The sequence below is a fragment of the Catharus ustulatus genome, chromosome 11, assembly GCF_009819885.2.
Source record: "Catharus ustulatus isolate bCatUst1 chromosome 11, bCatUst1.pri.v2, whole genome shotgun sequence".
Classification (NCBI taxonomy): domain Eukaryota; kingdom Metazoa; phylum Chordata; class Aves; order Passeriformes; family Turdidae; genus Catharus; species Catharus ustulatus.
The window spans coordinates 17,053,899-17,076,751 of NC_046231.1; the positions used below are offsets into that span (position 1 = coordinate 17,053,899).

Consider the following 22,853-nt stretch of genomic DNA (forward strand, 5'->3'; position numbering starts at 1 on the left):
TAATAGAGATAAGGAATTATATTGGTCTCTCTGTGATTTATAAGGCAATAACTTGCTCCTTGCTAAGTGAACGAAAAGTACAAAGGTAGGCGCACAGCAATGTCATTATTGTTGTATTAGAAATGCAGTTAACAAGCTCTGCTGCCTTGGAAGGCACCCAAATCACACCCAAAATGTAACCCCCAGCCTCCAAAAATGCCTTCATGGCCCTTTTAAAGTCTGGGAGAGAAGCTCAGGGCATGCAGAGACTGAAGGGAAGTGAAAGTGAGAAAGGGCCCAAGAGGAAACAGCTTGTGGCTTTCACCACAGTTGTTTAGAGCAGAAAGAGTGAAGCAAATCTGCACGTGGTGGGAAGCTGGTGACTTCAGAAATGTTGTCATGAGGGGTGAACAGAGAGGGAGAGAAATGTGGAGAAAAATGTGAGATTTGATTGGGGGAAGATTTATATTTGAAGGGTTTTTGCAACAAGAAGAAATGTAAAATAAGAAAATTAGAAAAATCATCTAATCCACATCCTCTGCTGTGGATAATTACAAATTATGATTATAGATCAATGCTTTAATATTTTGCCATTTAAATGTGAAAAGGAGGAAATCATACAGTTGGTAAGAAAATTAATCTCTACATACTGTACTAAACTGCTTATTTGTCATTAGCGTGATGAAGACAACAAAAAAGTGTTTTGCTGGTAAATGAAGTATTTTTTACTGACAAGCAGGAAAAAATAACTTCACAAGGCTTCTTTACATAAGTTGTACAACATGTGAGACAACTTTCAGCCACAGATACCTAAAATAAGCTACCAAACACATTTAGGTTGGTTTCAGAAGTTGTGGCATATTTGCAGCTCCTTGTTCTTCCATTCAGACAACAAGGTTTCCAATTATCTCATCATGGCTGAACCTTAACCTACATGAACACTTGGGGTGGAGAAGGCAAAAGAGGTTTGAACTAATCTTATTTTTTTGCTTGCTTGCTCTATGGAAATCTTAATATCACTACAGATTAGACAATTCACAGGTCAAATAATTAAAACTGCAGCATGAAGAGCTGCACACATAAATGGATGAGGATACACTGAAACAAACATATTAATGCAAAACAGAACATTGTGGAGAGGGGAAAAGTCCCCATGGCTTAGTGAGAGTAGAGCTGGGCACCTTTGGTTTTTTGCCAGATCCTTTTCAGTCCCTAACATTGCTGAAAAATCCCTTACTTGGCTTTGTGTAAGAAGTGAATCAACATGTCAATGCACACACACAATCTCTGTGCAAGTACACACATGCATATGTACAGTGGATATGCATGTCTATGTGTACGTATCTCCATATATATGTGGATTTTGATCCCCTCCATCTCCTACAGCCTTCTGGTTCAATCCTGCTGTTTATTAGTATTTCTAATTCAAAGACCCTATATTTTCTCTTCTAATCTGGCTTTTTATTTTGTTATCATCTGCTTCTGTCAGTGCTTTCCAAAAAGAGACCAAGGCAGGCTGTCCTGATGGTCTCCTGGGGTGAAGATCAGCCATCAAACAGACAGGAGGTTTGGAAAAGAGGGATAATGTGTAATAAATGCGTCAGAACAGTCTGTAGCACAAACTGTGTTTTGAATAAAATAAATGTTGTAGTTCTAAGAGATCAGTCAATCTTAAGAAGTGATGTTAAACATTTTGGGAACAATGGTGATTCAGCTGAAAAAATCGGATTTTAGGGTAACCCCATATGAAATTGCATAATATATAATTGTGTAAAGATTTTCTTTATCCTTCATGGTCAATGGAGCCTAAGATTTACTCAGCAATCACATGCTTTATATTGAAATAATTCTCTTTACAGAGGATTTTAAAATTAACAACATTGAACTCAGTTAAGTACCTTATCTAGAAACAAAAGCATGAAGTTAAAAATCTGCCTGAGTTTTAATGAATCTTGCCATACTTTCATAGGCGGATTTGGGTCACATATGGGAGAATACAGTAGAGTGGAAAGATATTTAGTTCAAAGATATGTCACTCAGTCGACTCTGGGACAGCTGTAAATAAAGAAACACATCACATGACTATTCAGTGGTGACAATTTGTTAATTTACAGAACAGCCCAGTTTAAAATCACGGAATGGAAGGAAAAGGATAATCCTCTGCTCTGAAGTGCTTGTCACTCTCAAAGTGCCAAATCCAGAGCAGTGAGCAGAGATTTCTTCCCTTTTCCTCTCCCTACCAGCCAAATGAGACAAGCATCCTTAGCAGTGTGTAACATTGATCTGGAAAGCTGTAGTGATGTTTCAGCCACTCCAGCTGTCCCCTGGCTGTGCCAGGTTCACAAGGAGCAAACAGCAGAGTTATCGCATTTCTCACTTCCCCTCCGAGCCAGCGAAAGAGTTAATTTTAATACGAATGTGCAAGAATTAGAGTGTATGTGCTAGGGATTAAAGATCAGCTATTATAAATAGTCAATCTATAAGCCACCGGCCACCAGCTCGAGCTGCACTTTGACCTTATCTTTATATGTAACAGGAAAGAGCCGCTCGTAGCCCAGACGGGGGGGACACCGGCGCTGCAGGAGCGGCTGGGCAGAGCCCGGCTCCGGGAAATTCATCCCAGATGGATGCACTGTACGGCAGGAATAAGGAAGAGCACCCAGAGCCCATAAAAGCTGAGGTGCAGGGTAAGTGAAAGAAAATCTGTTGGAAAACGAAGCCGCTATTTCGGTGTTTTGAGATTCTTCTTCACCAGAGCAGCACTGGAAAGGGAAACTCAGAGAGAGGCACAAGGGAATTTTGTTTAAAGGACTGATCTCAGTATTTGTGATCCTACTGGGGGATTTTTCTCACTCCGTGAGCATTTCTGTGTACTTTTCGAAAGTCTGTTTGAACAGGACTCACTGAAGCTGGTGGTGAGGGATAGAGAGGGATTTCACTGGGACACCGCCTCCCCCCCGGCCCTGCTCACACTTTCGGTTTCTCTGCTCGAGAGCCCCCGCTGCCCTCCGGGGCTGCTGCAGGGTCTCAAATCGGGCTCCTGGAGGGTCTCAAATCGAGCTCCTTTAGGGTCTCAAATGGGGCTTCTGCAGGGTCTCAGATTGGCTCCTGGAGGGTCTCATATCGGGGCTCCTGGAGAGTCTCATATCGGGGCTCATTTAGGGTCTCAAATCAGGCTCCTGGAGGGTCTCAAATCGGGCTCCTGGAGGGTTTCAGATTGGGCTCCTGGAGGGTCTCAAATCAGGCTGCTGGAAGGTCTCAAATCGAACTCCTTTAGGGTCTCAAATCGGCCTCCTGGAGGGTCTCAAATCGGGCTCCTTTAGCGTCTCTCAAATCGGGGCTCATTTAGGGTCTCAAATCGGGCTCCTGGAGGGTCTCAAATCGGGGCGCCTGGAGGGTCTCAGACTCCTGGAGGGTGTCAAATCGGGACTCATTTAGGGTCTCAAATCGGGACTCATTTAGGGTCTCAAATCGGGGCTCATTTAGGGTCTCAAATCGGGCTCCTGGAGGGTCTCAAATCGGGGCTCTTCACCAGCAGCGCTCCCAAGTAGCCAAGCCCCAGTGCAGGATGTCACAGGTCAGCGTTACAAAGAGGGTTTAGAAGATAATCCAGGAGGAGCTGCAGAGGATCCTTCGGTGAGACAGTTTAAAGTGGCTCTCTAGGACTGACACCCGACCAGCCTCTTACTTTTCCCGATTTCTCTTACTTTACAGAAGACTTTTTTTCCCTTCAGCTACAGGAAGGGTTTATTGCTGGAACTCCCTACTTAGTAAATCTTGGCTTTGTTGCTGTTCAGTTTGGTGGCTGAATTGGAAAAGATTTTGTGTCTAGTCAGACAAAGTGCTTTGTTGTAATGCCTTTGCATTATTTTATGCTTTTATGGGTTTATGCCTTTCCATTTTTTTTTTCTCAAGATAACAACTTATCAAAACATCTGAAATTATTTGCACACAACTTACCAGGCCTGATCTGTATTATGCAATAGTTTATTTGAACAAAGACGACATATTTCAGAAGCTAGTTACACACACAAACATTGCTTCGTTGCTAAAGAAAGTAAAGGAGAGCCATGACCCCTTAAAATATTTTGATAGTCCTGAGCTCTGCCAATATTTTGGCTCCTTGTTACTCAATATGTACACTGTAAATATCTATCACACTTCTAACACCAGCTGCAATTTAACCCATGCTTTCCTACAGCCATGTGATTTTTTGAGATTCTGTTGTTACCATGGTTAATAAATGTCCAAACATTTGGGGGTTTCAGATATGTGTCACTAATGTGTCCTCACACATTACAGAAAAGAATACACATTTTTAAAGCTATATAAGCACTTTTGGATGCTGATTTGGCACCCAGTGTGAATTACAGAAATGCTTAATTCCTACTAAGATGAATTATCTGAAAACCTCACTAGATGACCCTTTCTCCTTGTTTTTATACTGAAATTGTGTCAGAAATTATGCGGAACTGCACCAGAAATTTCAGAAACTGAATTAAGTCCACAATGCTTTAAATATATCTTTTTCCCTTTCTTATCTTTCCCAGCAAAATTATCATATAAAAAAATATACTATAGTTATTGCTTTGGGGTTTCTTGTCTTAGAAAGGGAAGTAAGGTTTCATTTTTCAGGCTCTCCTAGAAAATAACAACAATAACGATGGTGGTGAAAGTTCATCCATTGTGTCAACAATTTTTTATGTACCCCATGTATTCCAGAAGTGTAACTCTAATGGAGTTATGCCCTAATGATTATGCCCCATCTCTAGAATTGCTCAGAGCCAGGCTGGATGGGATTTTGAGCAACCTGGTCTAGTGGACCTACCCATGGCAGGTCCTGGAATGAGTTAATTTTTAAGGTCCATAGGAGGACATTTCTAGCTGTTGTAAAGGCGTTTGAACAAGAAAGTGTGTCAACATAATCATTGTGGGGTCACAAACTAAATGATAAGGAGAAATATAAGTTCTGAAGAGCTTTTTATGCAAAGGCAATACCCAGTGCAGGAATTGTGTGGACAAGCAGTATGTGATCCTAAATGTCCCCTCAGGAGTCTTATGCACAAAGAAGCAAGCCAAGCTTTTAATTTAATATCTGATATACCTTTGTTCATCTCTTTAAACCTATTGACATTCTTTAATTGTTATTATTTTGTGACTCAAGTGGTAAGTGATGCATTTCTTGCAGGGATTTGATGAGGAACATTTATGATTCAAATCTCAACAGCACTCACATTTTCAGTACAAAATTCCTATACTTTATTTGTGTACAAAACACTACATTATGACTAGTGTCAGAAAAGCACTTCCCAAATGACACTATATTATGCTGTGTAATCTAATTAATGAAATTTTTAGTGGAATTAATTTAGCCTGAACTTTAAGCTGATGTGCTGAAAGCCAGTGCAAGTCATGTAACCTATAAAATATATTTATTTCTGATAAGGTCTAGCTTCTTCTGGCATGAGTAGAAGGGTATAAATGTATCACCATAAAATATGAATGCAGGAGGGAACAGTGCAATTTTTTTACTTCCTGATAATTAACAAATTCCACTCCAGCAATCTCATTTTCTTCTAGTAATCTCTGATAGCAATTGTCATGCAGAATGTCACTAGTGCCACATTTTTGAGTTGGGAAAATTTTAGTTAACCCATACTCCAATATAATTATACGGTACTGCAAATCTCAACACACTTACAATCTGTCTGACTACATGAAGGCTCTAGGAAAACTGTGCTGGAACATTCTCCTTGCCTAAATGAATGGATACTGGTAACTACTTTCTATTTCTAGGGCAGTTGCCCACTTGGTTGCAAGGGATACTGCTCCGGAATGGCCCAGGCATGCACACGATTGGGGACAGCAAGTACAACCACTGGTTTGATGGCATGGCTCTGCTGCACAGCTTCACATTTAAAAATGGTAAGTTGTTGCACATTGGATTGAAAGGAACTCAGCAACCCACGGTTTGGTGCCTTATGTTGCTAATTCTGTTCTGAGTTGGACTGGAGTGTTGAGGGCTTTGTCTGCAGGGGTGTGTGATGGGGGAGCTGCTGTGGGGGAATCTCTGCACACACCCCTCACACCTCACCCTTCACAGCTGGAGCATCCCTGCAGGGCTGTTTGCAGGGACATGTTACACTGTCCTTTCTTCTGCAGTGCCAGAGTTCAGTGCTGCTGTCAGCCCAGGACAGCACAAAGCAGCTCTGGGCAGGGCACTGCAGGGCCAAGGAAACCTCTGTTGTTTGCAATGGATCAGCCACAGGTACTGTAGTGCCCAGAGGCTGTTCTGCTGTGCATGAACAGGCCAGTGTCAGGGAGGACCAGCTTTCCCCTTTTGGGATTTGGCTGCAGCTATAACAGCTGCCAGGAGAGAAATTGGGCCACCGTGTCACTTCACATATTTGGATATTTGACACCCTACAGTCCCTCCTCCTGCTTGCCGTCCTTACAGAGGAAAAACAGGCAGCTATCTATCCTAAACAACTCAATTTTCTTTTTTACAGTTAAAACATTTTTCACCCATTCAACTGTTTCATAGTGTGAGACAGGATGGTTTACACCTGGATTTTTGTGGCAAAAATATGGATCTATTAAAAAAATGGGATTTAATCTCAGTGTTTATTTTTTAGTTCTCATTTCTGTGATTGGAAGCATTTAATGCCTATCCAAGATCTTTAGCCTGTCCAGCTCTACATCCTTAACAAAACAATCTATAAATAAGTGATCAATGTTTTTTAAATTGCCAGTATATCTTACTTACATAAAGCAAACAGAGTTCAGTTAGTTCAAGTATAGTGATTCATTAAACTGTTGATTCCTTCAAGCAATCTGTTACTCCCATAACTAAATTTTGCCAATCCAGGAGATTTTTCACATCTCATAAATGGATGGCATAATTAATCATTTTTGCACACAGCATTTTATTTTCTGGACCAGTTTGTCCAAATCCCTCCTTCCCCCTCTAAAGTTCCCCAGTGTCAGTAGTGGGAGTCAGGGAATCTTGACGAATTGTTACCGATCTCAGCAGCTATGAAGCCTTTAAAACAGGGAGTTGGGGACATTGTTGTTTCATTCCAAAACTCTGGCTTTACCTGAGCTAATTTTTGGAAGGACTCAGTATAAAATGTGATTGAAACCTTTTTGTTCTTCCTCAGGTGAAGTTTACTACAGAAGTAAATATCTCCGAAGTGACACGTACAACTGCAACATAGAAGCAAACAGAATTGTGGTGTCTGAGTTTGGGACTATGGCTTATCCAGATCCATGCAAAAACATATTTGCCAAGTAAGCAATGCTTTTCCCAACAGGATTCTTCTATCTACTTCTCTCTTCAGCAGAGATGTCTTTCTGTTTACCCTCGACACATATGTACAAATACAGCAGTTGATCTGTAAATTTGCAATTGCTAAATATTGAAAAGGCCAAGAGATATGTACTGCCTATGGGTTAGTCTAAGGCAAATATTTAAAATTCATTTTATCACCAATATTCAGTAACACAAGTAGATTATATAAAAAACAAACATTTTCTTTCTCCAGTGTGGGTGAAACACGTTGATACTCTGTAAGGGGAGAAGCAGCAAAAAAGGAAAAGATTTAGAGATGGGGAAGATATTAATACAAAGTCTATTCAACAAAAATAAGAGAAGCATCAATAACTACAAAAAAAAACAAAAAAAACTTTGATTAAAGATGATTTAACAGAAAGGTGAGGTGTAGGCCATTGTGTTAGCCTTGGTCTTGTAAAATTGGCTGTAGGGATTCACTAACAAGTGCAAATAGGTCACTGTTCTCTCCTTCTTGTCACTGAACTACCTCGGTGACCTTGAACCTGATATTTGGTAAGGACACATACACAGACAGTTATTGCAAAAGAGCTGATATGTTGTAAGTTGCTCCCCTCAGATGAGATTTTTCTTCCCTCTTCCAATAGCAATAGAGTAACTCTGGCATTTTAAGTTCAAAAGGGATATGGCAACTTTGTCTTGGCTTCTAGTGACTATGATGAAATCACACACTGATAAAGAAAACTGTCAAGCCTGTGTGAAGTTCAATCTTCTTTGAAATCATAATTGTGATATGGAAGAACACTGGGGGGAAAAATATTCCATCGGGGAGTAAATGAATCCATCTATTTTATGAAGGCATACACTGAAAAACCTACCAGCTTTTAGGCAGGAACTGGTAGACCAAATTTTCCCAAGATAGACACAGGAGAGTGTGTAATTAGCCCATCCTGATAAACCAGTGCATTTCCTAGAGCTGACAGCAGGAATGGCCCTGGATGCCCATTTGTGTGTGGAAAAACAGTTACTTGCATGTCCTTAACCCTCACCCAGGCTAAGGGCACTGGAGAAATCCATCTCCTCTGCTTTCCCACCTTCCCAGGGAGCTGCCAGCAGGGAGAGGCAGCCCCAGGTCTGTGGCACTGCAGGGTCACTTGTGCTCCATGTGGAGGAAAAGCAGCTCCAGCTTCCACAGCTCTAATGCAATTTCCCTCTGGACAGGGCATTCACCTATTTGTCTCACACCATTCCTGAGTTCACAGACAACTGTCTGATCAACATTATGAAAGCTGGGGATGAGTTTTATGCTACTGGCGAGACTAACTTCATCAGGAAAATTAATCCACAGACTCTGGAGACATTGGAGAAGGTACAAACCACCATCTGTCATTCTGGTTCCTTGTCTGCTGATGAATAAATTTCAGGCTGACTCATAAGGATCCTTTAACATGTTCAGGACACAAAATACTTTCCTTCTACTGTTACCTTACTTTTGAAATAGTGGTAAACTGAAATGGTGAAGATACCAAAAGATAAATCATACCTTTTTAAGAATTCCTGAGTTCAAATTTAAGTCCTGTTTACTTTTGGAAAAGCTGGGCTTTGAGCAATTTGACTTGTACATAATATAGGAAGGTTGCAAGAATAATAGCAGAGTTACATGATTATTTTGGGTGATTGCCATTATTATGTGTCTGCAGTTATAAAATTATTTACATAATTAAAAAATCAGTAGGTCAATTATATGACTACTTTTCAAGGACCTTATATAAGATATTATTTAATTATTAAAATGAGAACTTGAGATATTGAAATATATTATTTTTTTCTAGCCCACACTACAGTTTGAGTACAATTTCCAAACTTTAGACAAAATACAAATCTTTTTGCTCCAGAAGGTTGCCAGACAGCCCTGTTAAATAAAGTGCTTTCAGGGTGAAATGGGCATTTGCACAATAACTTGCTTAGCTAATCTTCCCTGATGTTACGTGGCTTCAAAGAGGAGGTGACTGGAATTCAGATTCTGTAACTTGCTTTAGCCTTGAATAAGGAAATCATTTGAATACCAACTAATTTGGTTTAATTATTTAAATTTCAAAGCCATTTGTACATGGGATGGCAATATAAGGCTGGCAGGGCTAAAAATCTGGTGGTTTTGTGGTGTTTGCTGAGATCCATTTTCATTCTCTTACACATCTCTCAAATCTCTTATTGTATCATTTTCCAGGTTGACTACAACAAATATGTAGCTGTAAATTTGGCAACTTCTCATCCACACTATGACAGTGCTGGAAATGTTCTCAACATGGGCACTTCAATTGTTGATAAAGGGAAGACAAAATACCTTCTATTTAAGATTCCTTCCTCTGTACCAGGTAAGATATATCTGTTACTGGTAGTTTCTAGAAACTTAGCAATTTCTTTTCTTCAAAGGGCAAGGGTGGTGATAGAGCTGTTCCAGTAACCAATTGTGTTTGTTTTCTTAATTTCAGCTTATAGTGAACTTCATATTAACTTCTCAGCCTGTTTGGGCATGTGCTGTTACAAAGGCTCTTCTTGAGTACTGTGTACAGGGTGTTTTGTAGGAAGAACCTTACTTTTAGATGAAGATTCTAAAACAATTTTCTCTATAACCCAGTACATATAATTCAAAGTTGTAAATTTTAATTTCTTTGTAAATGAAAATTCTCTTCAAATGCTGATACTGTGATTATAGGGAATGTGATAACAAATAAAACTAATATAGAATTAATTCCTCTCTAACCTGGCCAGTACTGGCCCTTGCTGAAATGCTATCCATTTTTCACAGAGCAAATCCATTGCTCTTTTTCCTTCAAGATCTTTTTTTTGGTGTGTGTTGTTGAAAATCAGCTGCTATTGTGTTTCCTGTCCCTTCTTGAACAATCAAGAGGCTGAAAGATCAGTTTGCAATTTCTAGCTGGGGTTCAAATTTGGAAACATCTTAGAAGTTAAAAAACACAGGGGCATTTTAACATCCTTTTTAAAGCTTCTGATTTAATATTTCTCCTCCATGCTGGAACTTCTGAAGTCAGCAGTCAGTGGAATCAAATCCCAAGACAAGGGGGCTGTGCCTGAATGGATCCAGCAGTGTGATTTCACTGCATTGCCTCCTGCATGCAAAGTTCTATGTTAATTATACAGGAGTAAACAAACACTTTCTTAACAGGAAAATGCAAATAAAACTGAGAGGAACCAGTTCTTCCCTGCCTGGGAGAAATCCAAGCACAAATTTGGAATGGAAGTTATTAGAAATATAATTTTAATTTTTATCATTCATCTTCAGAACAAGAAAAAAAGAAGTCTTGTTTCAAGCACCTGGAAGTGGTTTGCTCCATCCCTTCTCGCTCTTTGCTCCACCCCAGCTACTACCACAGCTTTGGAATCACAGAGAATTACATAATCTTCATAGAGCAGCCCTTCAGACTGGATATTGTCAAAATGGCAACTGCTTACATCCGAGGTGTGAGCTGGGCCTCCTGCCTTGCCTATAATAAGGATGATAAGGTACTTTTCCTGCTGCTGAGCAGGCCTGGGGTCGGGCAGGCCAGTGACCTCTTCCACACTGTTCTGTTTCTTATCATTTCTGTAGTCACATTTTTTCTTTTTTTTTCAAACATTGACTTTCACTTTGCACACTTTTTTTAGAAGCTGTATGTTTTGGAATACTGTCTTCCATATCCAGAAATTTCTTAAATAAATATCTGATGCTGAAGCTCTTCAGAGAAAGAATAGTTTGGCACTGCTAGAAATAGTGTGTGCTAGCAGAGAAATTCCAATCTGCACTAGCATCTCAGACAGATCCAGTTGTCCTGGTACAAACAAAATTCTGTCTGTGGTGGGTGAGATCTGCTCCAGGTGCAGTGCATGTGCTGGAAAACCCAGCTGGAAAAGCCTACACTGAACAAAAGAGGAGTCTTTCGCTGCGGAACCTGAGGGGAAAACTGTTTTCTGAGGATCTTATTTCCATGTGCTCTGGGCATCAATACATGGGACTTGCTGAGGTGCAGAGAACTAGCACCACAGAAACTCTCAACCAAGGCAGATTAATTTAATTTAAAAAGAGAGAAGGGGATTTTCCAGGATTTTCTGGGAAAATTCAATCCTCAGCCTAGCCCAAATAGTAATTTGCAACAGTAAAATGAGCTTAAAGCTGTTCCACACTCATTTTACTGCTGTGTTTTCTTCAGGTAGGAACTCCTTGTCTCCTAGAGCAAACCCTGAGTTCTTAATATCCTTCAGTACAAATACACAGTGATTAGAATGTTGATGGTTACCATTAGAAAACAGTTTTCTAAATAACTATTTGCTGATTCTGAACAGTTTCAAATAATATTTTCTCTCTTTCAGACTTGGTTTCACTTTATAGACAGGAAGACTAAAAAAGAAGTGCCCACCAAGTTTTACACTGATGCTATGGTGTTTTTTCACCATATAAATGCTTATGAAGAGGATGGCCATATTGTTTTTGATATTATTGCCTATACAGACAATAGCTTATATGACATGTTTTATTTAAAAAACCTGGGTAAAGACTTTGAAGAGAATGTCAAACTTACCTCCATACCAACCTGCAAAAGATTTGTGGTTCCTCTGCAGTATGACAAGGTAGAAAGAAAATTACTTTTACTGTTCTTTGATGGGTAATTTAAAATACATCAATGTGCATAATGGGTGTATTATTAATTGTCAGCTCTTATGTACAGATTTCTGATTCTGTGATATCCAAAGTGTGCAGGAGGTTTGTTTTTTGTATGTCCTGTGGGAAATGGCAATGGGCAGCTGGATGTGATTATGTGGATCCTGGTTCTGACACCATCCACTCTGGAGAACAGGGCTGTGAAGAAACATGTCATTTTCTTCCCAATGAGATTATTTGTTAAATGCCATCAAATAGAATCAGATATACCCACTTGGCTGTTAACTGCAAGGGCCTGCATGAGGTTTTGCACAATCTGTTTCTTACACTTCACTGGAAGCCCACATACAATACATGCATGTTCCCAGCTGGTGCAATGGTTCAATTAAAACTAGAAGATTTCATTTAAGTGTGATATATAGCAGGAAGAGAAAAGATTTTATCTTTCAGTTTAATTTAAAGCATCTTTTTACATCATTGTTTCCAGGGAAGATTTTATACTGCCCAGAAACTTGGGCAAGTTTCTGCCTGATACTTTTGGAATGGATATTACTTTTTCTTTCTACATCCTAGAACCTTGTTGCTCTGTTCTTGTCTCAGAAACAGCTCTGCAGCAATGACAAAAGATGTGTTGGATCACACTGTTCTGCAACCTTACGAATTCAGCAGCAGGATGTTATAGAGTACATCTCACCTATTTGTCAAATTTTCACTGAAAGTCACCAAGGTTAGGTTTTTACACTTGATTTTTAGCAAATGCAAAAACCTAACCTTGGTGACTTTCAGTGAAAATTTGACACCTTGTTCCTTGAAATCCATCTTTATTCGTTAAATTCTCAAATGTAGGGTACTTCTGGACCATAGCCATGTGTATCTAAACATTTCTAAGGACTCAGTGTGATTCAAAATAATGATTCTATGTTATATTAAAATACTCTGAGTGTAACAAGATTTTTAATGAAAACCTTGGAATCTAAAATGCCATTAGAAGAATCTTCTTGAAGCTTATTTGTTTAATCCCCAAATTTTTAATAGTAATACGAAACCTGATGAAAAATCTAACTTAGAAGTATATTTTTAGAGATCCATGACTTTTCCATCATTTGTCTCTTTCAGGATGCTGTAGTGGATTCTAATTTAGTCACACTTCCCTCTACTGCAACTGCTGTAAAGCAGAAAGATGGAAGCATCTATTGCCAACCTGAAATACTGTGTGAAGGTGAGACACATCCTTTAAATATCTGATACTACATCCGTTTTGTGTTAATACAGGATTCTAAGTCTGATCTCACAACTATTAATGTGGCTTGAAAATCTACTTGTTAAAAGAGTAATTTTAGTTAAATAAGTCTGTTATAAGTAGTACTTCAAGTTAAGCTGCATTTTATAGAGAATGCCTTTGAAAGAGGATTTTTAACCTTTTATCAGGGGGTGAAAACAGGAATATGTAAATATGTAATTGCCTAAGGTGAAAGGCATTTCCTAGAATGGGAGCCTCCAGTTCTATCCCAGTTGTTCATGTCATGTATTTATCAAGAAAAACAAAAACCCCAAACCAGGAAAACCTTTGTAAATTCCAGTCTGATGAATCCCTAAGAATGAAAAATTGTCTTTTGAACTAACAGCCCTGGCTCACTTACATTTATACCCATCTTCAGATTCTTAGAAATTCAGACATTCAAAGTCTATGCAATACCTTTATTAAGTAGTTTCAAGGTTTTTTACAGAATGAAACTTCCTGAAGATTGGTGTGTCCATACAGATGTACTATTGAGGTTTTCTCTTGTCTTGTTCCTAAGTCTTGAACGTTATTTTATGCAGGGATAGAGCTGCCTCGCATCAACTATGACTATAATGGCAAAAAATACAAGTATGTCTTTGCAACAGAAGTCCAGTGGAGTCCAGTTCCTACAAAGGTATAATTAACATTTATAAAGGCAGTGTTTTTCCATTGCTGGGTCATTCACATGCAGAGAAACATGAAATGCCTAAATTCTCATAAGGATAAGTTCATGTTGTACCATTTCCCTCATACAGTATTCATGAACTCAGGCTTCTTACTCCAGCTTTATATTCCATGAAAGTCTCTTTATTTAATATTTTTCCCTTTAGGAACCCTAACAGAAAAATAAGATATTGCAAAACTACCTAATGCATTTTAAATATTAAAACAATATCTAATTTTGGGGAAGCTTTCTGTTTTGCTGGCTACTTCTCTGTTAGAGGTAGCAAATGCTTTGTTTACATATGCATGATGCAAGGAGACAGCCTGGAGTACAAATAGATTAAAAGGAAAAGTATTTAGATTCAAATGTATGACTATTACACAGACAAACTCACTCTTTACAATTCTTGTTCTGTGACTCCATGGCAGCACCAATTGAAGTCGCTGCTGGTTCTTGCATATAATTACCACATCTGATTACAAAATAAAGCTGGATTACTGCATGATGCAACAAAATTTATTGCAGCACATCTGAAAATAACCCAAACAAACCTGCAAGTTCATGATTTACAGTGTAGATAATCTCTGCTTGACTCAAATATAATAAAAATGCTGGTAAGAGGATCTTTTTTTCACATCAGTTGCAATTTAATGAATGCAAGCACAACACCCTAATCCTTAGGTAAAGTCTGTCAGTGAAAGTGCTGTCATCTTGGCTAGAAGAGAAAATTCTTTCTAATTGTTCCTCCAGTAATTTGAATAGTTTCACTTTTGTGTAAACGTATTTTTTGGCTAGAGATCAAAATGAAAACAAATGCATCTCTATGGGTAGAGAAAAAGCCTTAATGGAATTGAACTGAAAATGCCAGGCATCCCCTCTGGCCATTGGTTTGGCCACTCAGTGGGATGAAAATCTACACTCTGTTCCTTCAATAAATAGCAGTGTCTGCCCCACTGATTTAATCTTTACACCTCACTAGGAACAGCCTTCCTTCTGGCATATGTACCCTACTGCACAATACAAGGCCTTGAGGAATATGGAAGTAGCAATAAAAGGAAAATAACTCACAGGATTAGAAAATGACAAGTTTAAATCCTGCTTCCTGCTCTACTACAGAATCTCAGTGAATTGGAACAAGTCACTTAAATATTCTTTGTCTTGGACTCTCTGCAGTGAGGGGCATTACTTACAGTGAAGGGTCCCTGTTAGCATTTGTGAACTCTTAAATGCCCATAAATGAAAGGTGCAATTGTAATCTAATGAAATGAAATTAAGAGCATTGTGTGATTAGGCAGCCATAAAATGTGACTCCAAAATTGAACATTTTCCAGGTGTTTTTCTTGTGATGACACCTGCCTTAACTCTTAGCATTGGTCCCCGCTGCCAGCAGTCTATTCATGTTGTGCCTTTGAAAAAAGCCACTGTCAGGGTCACTGACATTTTTCTTTTCTTGTCATAACCATCTAGATTGCAAAATTTAATACCCAGACAAAGGAAATGCTCCACTGGGGGCAGGACGACTGCTGGCCATCTGAGCCCGTTTTTGTTCCCAGCCCTGATGCAAAAGAAGAGGATGATGGTAAAATAATGACAATGTTCTGAAAGCTGGGGTTACATGAGTTTTGTGTTAAATCTTACAAGTTTCAGTATTCTTAGTCAAGAAAGTTGATTTGATATTTCCACTTTGAGATGGGGTTATCTTTTCTGCTTAGTGAAATTTCATATGTTTCTAATTCTTCATTTGTATGTCACAGGTGTTGTTCTGACCTGTGTTGTGAAGACTGATCCAAAGGATCCTCCCTTCCTACTTGTCATGGATGCTAAAACATTCACAGAGCTGGGTCGAGCCACAGTGAATGTGGAAATGCATATGGACCTGCATGGAATGTTTATACCACAGCAAGATGTGAAAACTGACACTGAGTAAAATCTGTTTGTTGTATTGCACAGACTGGCATAACCTTCTACTGAATGTGGGACAATATCCTTCAGGAACAGCCTTCTCTTATGAAAAGAAATGACTAATTATAACCTCCTCAATATCTTCATATAATCTCTAAGAAGAGAGAGAAATGACATTTTTACAAATTGTTGTGTGCACAACTGCTACATCGCTATTCCAACAGAATTATCAATATGAAGTGCTAATGCTGAATACAGCTTGAAGGGCAAGGAATAGGAGACAAAGGTAACAAGAAATGTTTTATTTGAGTAGAACAAAGCTTTCTGAGCAAATGAAGTACTTTATTCATAAGGTGACACATGGCCTGAGTCACACATGTCTGCAGGTCATGTAACTTCCATGGGCTGTTGCAAGACTGCAGCAAAAATGAAAGTTGTCTCCTGCCAGAAAACCTCATGGAAAACTATCTACCATGATACCAATAATTCATGGCAATATGTTCTCTGGGTGCTTGATTTCTTAAACTCTACCATAACCAAAGTATTATGCTGAGGTGCTACATTTTTCTTATCCAGAACCTACCCTCCTCCAGCTTTTGTAATAATTTCATGGTGTATTTTTTGCTTTTATTTTGACAAAACCAAGTAACTTTATTGAAATAGAGTACATGGTTATATGTAGCATTCAATTATACTTTAGTGACATTCAATCATAAGAAGTTTGTATTTAAATCAGTTTTCCTTGGGCAGAATATCTGCCATGGCATTTCATGTAATTAGATTATTATATTCAAATGTTTACATCTTCCATAAAATGGAAATAAACACTTCAGTAAGGTATGTCTGCAGAAATAGTCACTTCTAGTGTTTTCAAGGGATATTACCATTGGTATTTAATACAACTTTATCTTCTAAAGAAGAAATTTAATTCCATTTTTGTAAATAATAGGGAACCAGTACTGGAAGAGAAGACTGACTTGTGATATGGCAAAAGACACCAGCTGTGGGGTTGTTTCTTTTCATATGAAAAAGTTTGGATTTAACAAATGTCCACAAATACATTTCTAGAATTACAAGGTGGCAATGAATCAAAAGTCTAACCATTGTTACAGATTTCCTTCTAAGAGTTTGTCTCCAGAATTTCTTCTGTAATACTCACAGGGTTGTTTTTGGATGATCATGGGTTTGGATACAGGAGTTGACTTCTAATGAGATAATTTTTACTGGTAGAGATGACAGGATAGGGGACACATTCATCATAAAAACAACCTGTAGTCTAAGAAAGCAAACATGTTATTTACACTCACATAGAAATAATGCAGGAAATAAGTGATAAGAACTTGTCTTGGGTATGATTTCTTAAATGAGATATGCCATATTCCCTTGGTCAGCACACAGGACTTGATTAGCATTAAGTTTGTAGTTAACCTGAGGAGAAAAACAGTGATGTGAATCTGCATTTGCTAATCCAAATATCCTCCTGCAGCAGAGACAATAGAAATAAAACCATACAGCTAATCACAAATTTGTTCAAGAATGTTTTGAGTGGTTGCAATACCAATCTGATGAAACATTTACCCTGAATATGGTAACACACTATCATTTCCAGGCTGACAGAAGCAAGGGGAAATGCAGATATGCTTTGCCAAGTGGCTGCAAGGCTTGTAGGGTTTTTTTGATGTGGTAACATGGCACGTGGTAATAATGAGTGTCATTTGGTTTGCTTCAGACACCCTTTGCTGTGAAGGAAATCTCAAGGGCTAGAAAGGTTTGATTCTTCTTTTGCACCAACTTAAGTCATAAATTAGTACAACAAAATTCATGGCATTATTATAATAATGGCTTAAGACAAATCTAGATGGAGTGACTGCAAATAAAAAATAGTAAAGATAAGTATCACCATTTAAAAAAAAATACATAGTTGAGTGAGAGAATCAGGCCACGGGTATGCATACATATAATTAATTACCTCAGAGATGCTACAAATGGACCTTGATAGAGTGGTTTGGTTTGTTGTTTTGGTTTGGGGTTTTGGGGTTTTTTTGTTAACACTTTCATTAAATGGAACAAATAACAAGGTATAACATTGAATTTGTTCTCTGGAACTGGATATTATCTGTTACACCTTGTCCTATTGCCCCACATGGGCAGCAGGAGGAAGCAGAAGCAGTGTTTACAAGGACGCCTTAAAAACCAGAAATGCAGCAATGTTTTCCTCTGTAACAATCCGTGCAGGTGGCAGGGAAACACACGGTGTCTTTCTTTTCAAATAACCAGGCCACTCAATGACAGCTTTTGCAATAATTTAAACCACTGCTCCCTTGGGTCTGCAATTACCTGGGTGTTAATGACAAGCAAAATACTTCTTTCCCCTGAAGCCAAGGAGCAGTTTGCTCTCTGCTTCATTACCCTCAAAGAGAGCTGAGAATGTGTCCTCTGGATCCTCAAGCTACACCTGACATCCTGGATAATTACACCCAAGCAAGAAAAAAGTGGCCTTCTAATATTTGTAAATGGGTATGTATGACAACAAGTGTTGCAGAGCCACTGGTGTTTCATGCACATTGCTGTGGGTTTAGGCATTCTGTCTTACATCCCCTGCTTCTAAAACTCCTGCTCAGAGCTGCACAACAAACCTGCAGCACGGTGCTCCTCCCTGTGACAGCTCTCCAGTCTGGGAGCACTTCAGCAAAGGTTCAGCTGTAAAGCCTGGCTCCACCAGGGCTGAGCACACCCTGGGTGCAGAATTTGGACTGCTGGGTGATGTGTGAGGATGTCCCAGCTGCAGTCTCCATCTGCAGAACAAAACAGCATTGTGTCCAGCTTGGAAAGAACAAGGCTGCCTTTGTGAAGGCATTAATTTCTCTTTCCTACAGGGTCGCTTCCAGATATTCTAATTCATTTTCTGAATGGTAAAATGATTTGGAGACACCATCAAACTGAATGAATGACAGAATTTTGTCACATTCCACTGAAATGCAAGTCATAAAAGTAAGAAAAGCATGTGACCCACCACAGCTTTACTAGATCAGTCCCTCTGAAAATGTTATTTTCCCAGTGAAGGGATGGGCAGCATGACATCCATTTGGGTGTCCCAGAGGCTGGGAGATCCCAGTGCTGCTGTGCCTGGGAGCACAGGGAACACAGTGAGCTGCAGCACCAGCTCAGTGTCTGTTTTAGAGCACATCACAGTTTATGAAACACTTTCACTCCGTGCAAATAGTCTCACTGCTTTAATGTTGGATGCTGTTAAGAAAGCAGATGGAATCAAGTAATCACTTAATGTGCAATTAAGCACGATAATAAATGGACTAAAATTTACAACATGAACTGTCCTAAAGAAGATCTTTTCTGCTGGAAAGGCCACGTTTCCAGTGGGCAGCAGTGGAAAGGGGCACTGCCACAATGAGTCTCGCTGTATTTAATTTTCATCCTCCTACTTTTCCTTGTGCCTACACCGGTAACATTGACCCCCAGCTCATGCAAGGGAATGAATAGAAAAATAAGAGGATCAATTAGAATGAATTTATAGGATCACAGAATCAATTTGATTGGAAAAGACCTCTGTGATCATCGAGTCCAACCTATGACCTAACCCCAGCGTGTCACCCAGACCTTGGCACTGAGTGCCATTTCCAGGTTTTTCCTTAAACATCTCCACGGGTGGTGATTTCATCGCCCTGGGCAGCCCGTTCCGATGTTTGATCACCCTTTTTGGGAAGAAATTTCTCCTAATGTCAAACCTAAACCTAAACCTAAACCTAAACCTAAACCTAAACCTAAACCTAAACCTAAACCTAAACCTAAACCTAAACCTCCCCTGTCGCAGCTTAGGGCTAGTTCCTCCTGTCCTGTATCGCTGCCTGCCCTAGAGTCTGATCCCCGCCGGCTCCATCCTCCTGCCAAGGAGCTGCGGAAAGCGACTGAGCCTCCTTTTCTCCAGGCTGAGCCCCCCCCAGTTCCCTCCTGGTGCTCCAGCCCCTTCCCCAGCCCCGTTCCCTTCCCTCTAGTGACATTCCAAAGCCGTGAGGAGACAAAGCCGAGATTTCCGCGGGCCGGCCCCGCCCCGCTCGCGGTGCCCGCGGCCGCCGGGCCGGGCCGGGCCGGGCAGGGCCGCCCCCGCGGGGCGGCGCGGGGAGATGATGCCGGGAGATGATGTCAGCGGCAGGCGGGCGCTCAGCCATGGTGTGAGGGCAGGGACTGAGCCGGCCCGGCCCGGCCCGGCTCGGCGGCGGCAGCAGCACCATGTCGGGCCCGAGCGCCGTGTCGGACCCGCAGCACCCGGCGCGGCTGCTGCGGGCGCTCAGCTCGTTCCGGGAGGAGACGCGGTTCTGCGACGCGCACCTGGTGCTGGAGGGCGAGGAGATCCCGGTGCAGAAGAACATCCTGGCGGCCGCCAGCCCCTACATCAGGTACGGCCGGGCCCGCAGCCCCCGGGTGGCCGCTCGGAGGGGCCGCGCTCCGGGAGCGGGGCCGGGGTTATGTAAGGAGCGGGATCCGTGAGGGGACGGAGCGGCCGGGGAAGGCCAGGGAGGGTCTGCGGACCCCGGGTGCGCCTCGGCCCGGAGCTGGCTCAGGGAGGGTGTGGAGTCTCCCTCTCCAGAGACATTCAAACCCCAGCTGGACGCGGTCCTGTGTCACCTGCCTTGGCAGAGGAGCTGGACTAGGTGATGTCCAGAGAACCCTTCTAACACCAGCAATTCTGTGGGAGCAGCTGCTGGGCCGCCTCCTTCCCTTCCTTTCCTTCCTTCCTTCTTTCCTTCCTTCCCTCCCTCCTTCCCTGCCTCGGCCGGTCCCCTCCGCAGAGCTGTCGTGCTCTCTGCACACACCGCTGCTTTTCCCAGCTCTGAGAGGCTGTGTCACCACCCCCCAACAACTCAATTGCTACCAAGCGCCTGGTGTGAGCAAGTCGTCCCTAAAGGATGAGCTGTGAGCATGGTGAGGGAGGTGTCCGGCCGAGGGGCAGCACCCCAGGGGCACTGTGAGGCTCTGGGCTCTGTGTGTCCCTCGGCCGCACCGAGTCAGCACTTCAGCATCATTTTTTTCCTCCTTAATGTCTTTTAGAATGACAGGGCTCCAGCTGGTGGTCATGGGTTCTGAAGTACATCGGCTTCAAAATTAAAAAATAAAAACACAGGTTTGTCTCCCCATCGCTCCACATCTAAGAACATCACTCAGAAATTGCCAGAGGGACAAAGCCTGGCGGTGCCAGGAGCGCTGGCAGCTCTTGGCAGGGCTGTCACCAGCATGTGCAGTCAGAACTGTGCCACTTGACAGCGAGTGCTGGGGAGGACGAGCTGCATTAGCACAGTCATGGTTTCCAAGGTGCTGGCAAACAGCTGCTCCTGGGCTGTGTGTGCAGGGAAACTCAGGTCATGGAAAGTCCTGCTGACACCAGCTTGAACCCCATCACTTTCAGTGCTGACAAGTCCAGTGACATACCCTCCACAAGATGGTATGGTACATATCTGCATGTCAGAGCACATAAACAAAATGTACAAGTGGTTAATTTCAAAGGGTTTTTAAGTCTGCTCATTTGCAGGTAATAAAGGCATTTGTTTTGTCTTCATGTGTAAAGTAGGAGCAGACCTTCAATAGCATTTAAACACAGGATTATCATAAATCTGTAGCAGGCTTTTTGTACTGTTTGGATATTTCTTCCAGCTCCTGCTTCCTGTGAACTTGTCATAAAATTTTCATTTTTTTGCTAGGTGAGGGTGGGGATTCTTTATGCTACAGTCCGAAAAAATGCAACCTTCTGCAGTGTCATATCATCTGCTTTTAGGCAATTAGGTATTTTGGGTGACCGTTGTAATACATCCTCAACGTTCTTGAGTACAGAAATAAACTAAAAATAAATAGAATATGAGGTTGGTGAATAACTTTTGAATAGCAGTGATCATGCACAGACTTAAGTAAGGACTTCTCTGCACTGATTAAACTAGTAGAGCTGAGATATAAAATAAAATGCACAAAGAAGGAAGATCATCAAGAATTTGCAAAAAGGACATAGTGGAGCTTATGTACTACAAATAACTTTCTGTCACTGCTTGTCTTGAGAAGCAGGTTTGGAAGACTGTGGTGAAAGAAATCAAAGATGTGAAATAGAAATGAGCCATTGATTCATACTCATCAGAGTGCCTGAATGCTTTTTAGGTCATTGGCCATCATATTTTCGGTGACCATATGCCTGATGTTAAGTTTCAGAAGAGTTGCTCTAGGTGGTAAGAGGTCATGTCCTTGGAAAAACTACTGTTCTGCTGTTAGAGCAGAATGAGTTTACAGAAAATGACTTTTTTTTTTACTGTGAAAAGAAAAACCTTAACTAAAAGATACTGTAGATTATCCTATGGAGAAGTGCCTTTTCACAGAATTTCATCTTTAAGTTCTGCATCTTGTCAGTCTCTGAAAAATGTACTGGGGGAACATGGGTTAATTGTGTGTGAGGAATAAGAGCTCCAGACACAACTACATTAGGAACAAAACTTGTAGTCATTAGAGTTGTGGTTTTTTTAAACTCAGAATTGTTCAGGTTCAAATCTCATGAAGGAACTCATTAACTATGTGTGAAAGTAGGTTACATGCATTAATATATAAATATTATTAAGTATGGGGTAGTTGTTTTTTTTTTTAAGCTTACTCATGTCTTCTCCTCAGGCTTTCAAGATGTAAAGAACCAAAAATACGTGTACCTAGTTCTTGTATAGCATATTTGGAAACACATTTCTATCTTTGCAGTGCCTAATTTTCACTTGCTGCCTGTCTCTCTTCTTTTTATCACTCCAGATCTCTCTTAGTCCAGCAGGTCTTCATATTGGATAGAATTGGTCAGGTAGGTTGCCAGTGTTGGAGCACTGTGTTTCCAGCCAAGGGTAATGTTTCAGTGGCTCTTTTTGGAGATGAAGTTGATCTCCACCTTGTATCTAGTCTGTGCAAGTCTCGTGTATTTTGAGCGTTGGTTTTTCAAAGAAAATCAGTTTAGGCCTCTGTATAAACAGTTATTGCAGGAGACACAAGGATTTCCTCCCCCGGATTTTAAGGGTAGCTGATTCCAAAGCTCTGGTACCACAGGCTGTTA

The 22,853-nt window shown here is 40.8% G+C and overlaps 2 protein-coding genes across 3 annotated transcripts in view; both read left to right on the plus strand.

Moving 5' to 3' along the window:
* The first annotated feature begins 2,528 nt into the window (after window positions 1–2,528).
* On the plus strand, window positions 2,529–17,820 carry BCO1 (beta-carotene oxygenase 1). 2 transcript variants are annotated; one of them, XM_033069349.1, is made up of 11 exons: window positions 2,529–2,666; window positions 5,776–5,904; window positions 7,140–7,269; window positions 8,492–8,639; window positions 9,498–9,645; window positions 10,575–10,795; window positions 11,639–11,896; window positions 13,044–13,146; window positions 13,749–13,843; window positions 15,341–15,452; window positions 15,628–17,820. In XM_033069349.1, exons 1-11 carry the CDS (start codon window positions 2,603–2,605, stop codon window positions 15,798–15,800), a joined length of 1,581 nt encoding a protein of 526 aa, XP_032925240.1. In that variant the 5' UTR covers window positions 2,529–2,602; the 3' UTR covers window positions 15,801–17,820. The 2 variants fall into 2 exon arrangements, with proteins under 2 accessions (XP_032925240.1, XP_032925241.1); XM_033069350.1 differs by having other exon boundaries at window positions 2,579–2,666; window positions 5,781–5,904.
* A 2,188-nt stretch (window positions 17,821–20,008) lies between these two features.
* Window positions 20,009–22,853, plus strand: part of GAN (gigaxonin) — a 41,367-nt gene continuing 38,522 nt past the window's right edge. Inside the window, exon 1 of the mRNA XM_033069403.2 lies at window positions 20,009–20,187. Coding sequence (XP_032925294.1) covers window positions 20,021–20,187 — 167 coding nt within the window. The 5' untranslated portion in view covers window positions 20,009–20,020. The remainder of the gene's footprint in view (window positions 20,188–22,853) is intronic.

Excerpts from the sequence above, each read along its gene's own strand:
- BCO1 (XM_033069349.1), top strand. The coding sequence starts at position 2,603 with ATGGATGCACTGTACGGCAGGAATAAGGAAGAGCACCCAGAGCCCATA. Across the intron at positions 2,667-5,775 it reads CATAAAAGCTGAGGTGCAGG|GGCAGTTGCCCACTTGGTTG; the intron begins GTAAGTGAAAGA and ends TTCTATTTCTAG. Across the intron at positions 7,270-8,491 it reads TGCAAAAACATATTTGCCAA|GGCATTCACCTATTTGTCTC; the intron begins GTAAGCAATGCT and ends CCCTCTGGACAG.